Below are 7,502 nucleotides of genomic sequence, written 5' to 3' on the forward strand. Positions count from 1 at the left end.
TACACGGACGTCAGTTCTGCATCTTCATTCTTCAAGCAGAGTTGGTCTATCACAGTTAGTCAACAATTAGTATCACCCCCCTCCCGCCTAAAAAAAAAACATTTTTCGTGTACTAATTTTTCATAACTGTTTATGATCTCAAACACGTGTACACGTGTAAACGTGTATGCAGACTCACCTCTACTTTGTTGACAACCTGGAACTGACCTGGATCACACACGTTGAAAGTCTCTGTAGTAGATAACAATGGCTGCATACCACAAGATGGCGGCACGCACAGACGCAGCGGCTCGTAGCTCCTCTCTTTTCCAGTGTTTTTGTACATGTTGTTTTTTATTATTAATGCGGTTTGTCATGCAAATCCTGTCTACAGTCGCCCGGATCTCCTAAACACTGGATTATGGAGTGAGCAATCTGTAAACAATGACTTTATCCAATTGCACAGCATACTGCAGGATATAGCCAGAACACCGGGCTCTCCGTGGATCATCATCCCTGCGGGCAGGAGGAGGAAGCAGCGGAAGGAGAGGAAACAAAAACGCAGCTGCCAGGCTGGCGTCCTTGCGTGGCTGAGAAAACAGCCACACAAACTACCACTTCCCAGCATCTTCCTCTCAAATGCCAGATCCATCGCAAATAAAATGGATGAGCTGAAGCTACAGATTGCAGCAAACAGGCTCGTCCAGGACTGTTGTATTCTGCTGATAACGGAGACCTGGCTGAGTTAGCAGACCGCACAGCCCACCGCCATGACAGAGACAGTAACTCCAGTAAGAGCAAGGGAGGGGGGTTATGCATTTACGTGAATAACAACTGGTGCACAAACGCTACGACCATCGATAGCCACTGCTCTCCAGACCTGGAGTATATGACTGTCAAATGCAGACCCACGTATTTTCCACGAGAGTTCACTGTTGTCATGGTGACTGCTGTGTACATTCCACAGCTCTCAGCCACTTGTACAATGCCATCAGCCTTCAACAGAACACCTATCCAGAGGCAGATCACGTCACAGCAGGCGACTTTAACCACCTACATTTTTTTGTTAACGGTAGCTTATTATATGATACTGGTGGCCTACAGTACATAATGACATAGTACATAATGACATAGCCACTGAATGACCGGTTATTTAAGCTACTTTGTTTAATAAATGGGTATGATAGTTTATAGAGGATTCAAATTTCAAATAAGTCATCAACCATCTATATGTGCTGAAAATAGCTGCTGAAATTAGCAAGGATTCTTTTTTAATATTTTTTGGAGAGAGAGAGACAAAGGGAGTGACACGCAGCAAGGTGCCACAGGCCGGAGTCGAATCCAGGCCGCTGTGGCAAAAGCCATATATATGGGACGCCTGCTCTATCCACTAAGCCACCAACATCCCGTCAAAGAGAATTCTGCTTGCTAAATTTCACATGCCGCCTCTCTCTCCTTGGCAGCTTTAGCGGTGTTACTTTTTTCACGAAATACATGTTCATATTCGCTGTAGGGCTTTCATGAGCGCCTCCAATTCCACAGGTGTAAAATAAGTTGATCGCTTTTTCTCTCCGGTTGCCATGGTGAATTGAGGTATCGGGGCTCCACTGATGATGGCTTTTTATTGTTGTTGTTGTGAACGCGCTTAACTCAAGGTGTACCTGCTCAGAGTTGATTGAACTAATTCAAATCAGCTGTTCTGGAACTGGATACTCAAGAGTTTCCCATCTCAGGGTAAGTCATCTCAGAGTTCAGGATTAGACTCGGAGTTTGTTGAACCTCCTATGTGGAATACCCCTCTGGAAGTGTACACCTCAACTGTGCTGTGCTACATCAAACACTGTGTTGACACTATGGCTGCATGATATATCGTTTGAACATCACCATCGCAATGTGCACATGTGCGATAGTCACATTGCAAGACATGCGGTGTTTTCTCTTTTTTTAGAGCATATAAACTTTTGTTTTACATCAGAAAAGCAGCTCTGAAGAGAGCTCTTTGCTCCACTCGCCTCTCTGAGCACTCAGCAGCCCTTCCCCCTCTCATGCACACACTGCTGTCACACACTGAAAATGAGCGACATGCAAGAGGGAGAAACGGTAAAGGAGGATTTATGCCTGGTACACACTACACGACTTTTCTGCCCATTCTGAAAGTCACTATGTCACATTACACGATTGTGAAGTCATAAAATCGTGCCGTGACTTGGCCGACAGACATGACACACTACACGATGGTGAACACCAACTATCCCCGGTCGTCTTTCATGACGTGAGTGATGTCATCGGGTGATCGCGGATGATACCACCGTAGCGTGGCTCAGGAGGAGATGAGACTGCATACAAGGAGGAGGTGAAAAGGCTGTTAGCATGGTGTTCCATGAACAATGTCATCCTGAACACCTCCAAGATGAAAGAGCTGATAGGAAATCTGACATTCAGCCTATTGTCATCAATGGGGACAGAGTGGAGATAGTCTCAGATTTCAAGTTCCTGGGCACTTAGATCAAGGAGGACCTGTCATGGACAACAAACGCCACGGCACAGCTGAAGAAGGCACAACAGAGACTTTATTTCCTAAGGATACTGAGGAAGAATACCTTAACACAGAAACTGTTAGTGTCCTTCTACTGTTGCACTGTGGAGAAAGTGCTGAGCCACGGTATCTCGCTGTGGTTTGCCAGCTGCATGGCAGCAGACAGAAAGGCACTGCAGAGAGTCATTAACACTGCCCAAAAGCTCATTGGCTGCCCTCTTCCATCTCTTGAGGACATTTACAATACATGCAATACACGAGAGCCCACAGCATCCTCAGAGACCCATCCCAACCTGGTCACCACCTATTTGAGTTGTTGCCCTCAGGGAGGTGCTTTAGGACCATCACAGCAAAAACAAACAGACTGAAAAACAGCTTCTACCCCAGAGCTGTCATTACACTGAACTCTGCGCAATCCTGAAAACACTTGAATATTCACTAAATACTCTACTGTGCAATATACAGCCACCTGTGCAATATTATGCTGTCTGTGCAATATTCCTGTCTTTTTTCACTGTTGCATATAATATACTGGGTTGGGTTCTACTGGTTTTATCCTTCCCTTCTACTGGGACTCATGGATGCAGCTTGCAACGATACTAGTGTAAAAGTGTAAATCTGTATACTAGTGTAATTTGTTTTGTACAGTTAAGTGACATTTCTTATTTCTTATTAGGGACCGAGCCCTAAGGCAGAGGACTGCTCACAGAGCAGTCCTCGCCGAAGGCGAGCACCCTATTGTTTTTGCTCCGTTTATTATTATTATTCTTTCTCCCGCCGCCTCTGGAATTTGACCCCCTAAACATGCTCAAAAACTCACCAAAATTGGCACGCACATCAGAACTGGTGAAAAATTTTAGAAAATCATGAAATTAACCCCTAAAGTGCCAAAATGGGCTCTCTAGCGCCACCTAGGCACACAAAAATGGCCGCTACGGCCTGTAGGTAGTTATTCGTTATTCGTATTCGTAACTTTTTCATTACTCGCTTAGTTTGGATTTTATGGCCTCCATAAGGTGAGATGTCAGAAAAACGTCTTGGCGATCTTCGAAAGCTGTCCCATAGGAAATGAATGGCAGCAGGGGGGAGAAAGAGACCAATCTTAGGGCTTTTTCTAGCATTTACAGCGTCTCCATACTTTGTGTTACAGACTCCATTCCAACTCTCAAATGTTGCCACAGGTCTCATCTATTCACTCATGTTTTCATCTTTTTCATATCTTTTACCGTTTTTCATCTGTGCCTCTCAAAGTACTATGAGCAAAAGTGGAGAACTTCTCAGTTTACAATGGGTGTGTATTGCACGGAATGCTGTGAGCTAGAGTGGAGAGGGCTCTAAAAATCGTCTAAAACTTTTGTCTTTAACTCGCTGCCATGGCCACAATTTTCACTGTACACACACAATTTATACCACAAAACGTAGGAAAATTTGTCCAGCTCACAGATATGTTGACATGGAATCTCTCACACGTACACATTTTTGCTGAGTGGCTCCAAAGCGAAGGGAGCGCTGATTTTTTTCTCATTCACTCCCATGTAAACTCAGAGGAGAAATTTCTGGAAACAGCTGGGGTGCAACACATTTTAAACTCACTCCCCTGACCACATTTTTGACTCGAGAAATATAAAACGCGACACGCGCGTTCACGAGACGTGGCTGTCTCTCAAAATCACTTTATTTTCTTGCTTGGACCAACGGTTTGGGTATGCGAAGCATTTGTTCGAGGAGTTAAATCCCTTTATAAACAGCCTTTGGTGATCTGCTCTCCTGACGTGTCTGTGTCTGCCACAGGTACGGGCAAGTCATTAATCGCCATGACAACGGCTGCACACACAGACACAGCCACAGGGTTCTCTGGTCTGTGTGTCTCACAATCTTTAAAGGACAGATTACAGCAGCAGAAACTTCATTTGAAACAGAACACACACATTATTAACCCCTAAAGTGCCAAAATGGGCTCTCTAGTGCCACATAGGTGCACTAAACTGGCCACTGCAGCCCGTAGGAATGTCGTATCAAGATCAAACCAAAACTGGTGTGTTTGACTTACAAATCATGACACCCATGACCTAATTCCAACAGGAAGTGAGCTACTTGACCTTTCAAAGTAAGATTTCACCTCAAACGTGCTCTTAAAAAAACACATCTCCTCCTACACCGTTTATTTTATCGGCTTTAAAGACGCACACATGACAGCTCAACTGCTGCTAAACAGATCTTCTGTATAACTTTATCTCTCTCAACATCACATTTTTTTCATGATTGGCCCAACGGTTTGGGAATGGGAAGAACTTGTTCGAGGAGTTAAATCTCCACTACAACAGGTCTCTCTCTGTGTTCTGTCTGTCTCTCTCTGCTCTTCTCCCAGGTGCACCTACTTCATCACCATGGCAACCGCTGTCACACACAAACTCACAGAAACATGATGTGTATGTGTCTAAATCTTACATGCAGATATGACAGGGGCAGAATCTCCATTTTGACCCTTTAGGTGCCAGAGTTTATTGAGCAAAAAAAAATTCCATTTTCATTTCAACATTTCAAAAGGCTGTGGCTTGAAAGTGGTGAGACATAAAGGCATACTGTAAATGACAAAACTATTCATCATGACCCAAAGTTTGTCATGGGAGTAAATTAACTCATCTAATTTGCATATTGTGGGGTCACTAGGCGGCGGCCATATTGGATTTCATAAATATCAGTAAAAAAGCCTTTTGAACATATTTACACAGTATATTTCTTTTATTTTGTGCCATTTTTTGTCATCTCAGCCTCGAAATAAGGGAACAGGAATCTTATGGGAGTAAATTACCTAATCTAATTTGCATATTGTGGTGTCACTACATGGCAGCCATATTCGATTTCATGAATCTCAGTAAACACCATTTTGAACATATTTACGCAGTACATTTCGTTTGTTTTGTGTTGTTTTTGTCATCTCGTCCTCAAAATAAAGTAAGAGGAATCTGATGGGAATGAATTAACTCATCTAATTTGCATATTGTGACATCATTTCTACATACCTACAGCTACAGAAAGCATTCAAACATCAAAACGTTAAGCTCTGTAAGGATTTTCTGATGTTTGTGGCAATATGTTTGATATTTCTAAATAATTCACAATGACGATATAAGCTGGGGGCCGAAATGGGCGCGAGTGCGAGGTCCCGCCAAACGCTGCTTGCAGCTTTAATTTATAGTTTCTTTTTATATTTCTATAGCTGTTGTTTTGCTGCCTCGTTTTTAACGTATATCTTTATTATTTATCTGAGAGCTGCTACCTCAATTTCGTTGTAATCGTACAATGACAATAAAGAGATTCTGATTCTGATTCTTTTGATTCTGATATTTTACATCATCTGAGAGTTCATGGTGTTGATCAAAAATGTAGATTTTATATTTTTATTTTTCAGGCTGTTCTAGAGAGTCTAATCAGGTACAGTATCACAGCTTGGTTCTGTAACCTCTCTGTGCAGTTAAAAACCCAACTGTTCTGGTTCATCCATACTGCATGGAAAATCACTGGTGTTAAAGAGCACACATCCCTGCAGATTATTTATGAACAGGCTACTCTAAGTCAAGCCAGTAAGACCATCAATGACTCATCTTATGGCCTGCATACAGAGTACGAGCTGCTACCCTCTGGTAGAAGATTTAGAGTGCCTTGCTACTGATTGAAAAGATATAAAAATTAATTCATCCCTGAGTCTGTAAAGCTTTTACATGATGGCAGCTAAAGCCAGAACAGACACTGGATTATGATGATTTGCGTTTTTGAACAGGTATTTTTAGCACTTATTTTTTCATTTTTTCTTTTCATTGTTATGTGTTTATGTGCTATGTTGCATGTTGTATAATGTATTTAATGTATGTATTTAATGGCTGCAGCATGAGTGAAGAGCCCAAGACAAACTACCAAATTTGTGGGAAAGTAAAGTTAATCTTGAATCTTGACATATTTGGATGCGAACAATCATGTAGCCTAATCAAAGGAAACACCGAATTTTGCATGAATGTTTGATAAATAAGGCGATTGTCGTGCTTTTGACCCCCACTGCACTAGACCCCTTTACGGAGAAGAGGTTCTCCTGTTACCCGGAAGAACAACACATAGCAGTGGGACCTTTCTACCTGGATAACGACCAGCAAGCCGGTTGTTTATCGTCGCTGGGCTGAATGAGTACATTATACCGTGAGGTGACATTTGAAAGACTCCATAAACAATACAGCCGCGACGTTTTAATACAGTCAGAATGGTTAGTTAGCTAGCTACATCCGCTACCTGTATTAGCAGCTTCACATATAGCAGCGGGTGTGTGATGGCCGTTACTCCCGCTCCCAGCAGCAAAACCGCGGTGTCCACATCCATGGGGGTCGGTGTAGCATCCTGCTCCACACCGACTACCTGACCGGACGGGTTTTCTGGCGAATCCATCTTTATCTACCGATAAGGAGGGAGACGGGTCATCCCCAGTCGTTGTCAAGAAGGACCACTACTAACACGATTTCCGCTTCGAACTTTCAAAATAATATTATCTGCGGCACAGATAATTTAAGCAGGGACTAGTAGCGAATAAAATACACTTTTAATAAATTGTACTAATTTATGAGACAGAGCAGGAGCACAGGTCGGTATTATTATGATTATTAGAACTCATTCTGGCAACAACAAAAAATAAAATAAAATAGCAGCCTGTTACATGACAGCGGAACCAAAACACTTGGGCGGAGCTCGTGCCATCACATGAACACACGTGCACACAAGCTGTTTTTTAATTTCGTACAGTCACACTTATGCCGTATCAAACTGGCCTGATATAATACATAAATGTTAGAAAAACAAAAATATTAGCAACACAACAAGTTATGTTACTGTGGCTTCTTCCTGATTTTGGTCTCCTTTATTTAATGATATACAGAGGGTTAGGCTGGAAATATTTTGAAATTTTGTATGTTTTATTTCCAAAACTTTGTCCCTATATATATTG

The 7,502-nt window shown here is 42.4% G+C and overlaps 1 protein-coding gene across 7 annotated transcripts in view; it reads right to left on the reverse strand.

The window, feature by feature from the left end:
• The window catches only part of LOC117257669 (mitochondrial carrier homolog 1-like), a 32,543-nt gene extending 25,514 nt beyond the window's left edge, over nucleotides 1-7,029 (reverse strand). For all 7 annotated transcript variants that reach the window (XM_033627930.2, XM_078170332.1, XM_033627928.2 and 4 more), the window contains exon 1: nucleotides 6,797-7,029. In XM_033627930.2, coding sequence (XP_033483821.1) covers nucleotides 6,797-6,949 — 153 coding nt within the window. In that variant the 5' untranslated portion in view covers nucleotides 6,950-7,029. The remainder of the gene's footprint in view (nucleotides 1-6,796) is intronic.
• Nucleotides 7,030-7,502: the final 473 nt, after the last annotated feature.

The sequence above is a fragment of the Epinephelus lanceolatus genome, chromosome 8, assembly GCF_041903045.1.
Source record: "Epinephelus lanceolatus isolate andai-2023 chromosome 8, ASM4190304v1, whole genome shotgun sequence".
Taxonomy (NCBI): domain Eukaryota; kingdom Metazoa; phylum Chordata; class Actinopteri; order Perciformes; family Serranidae; genus Epinephelus; species Epinephelus lanceolatus.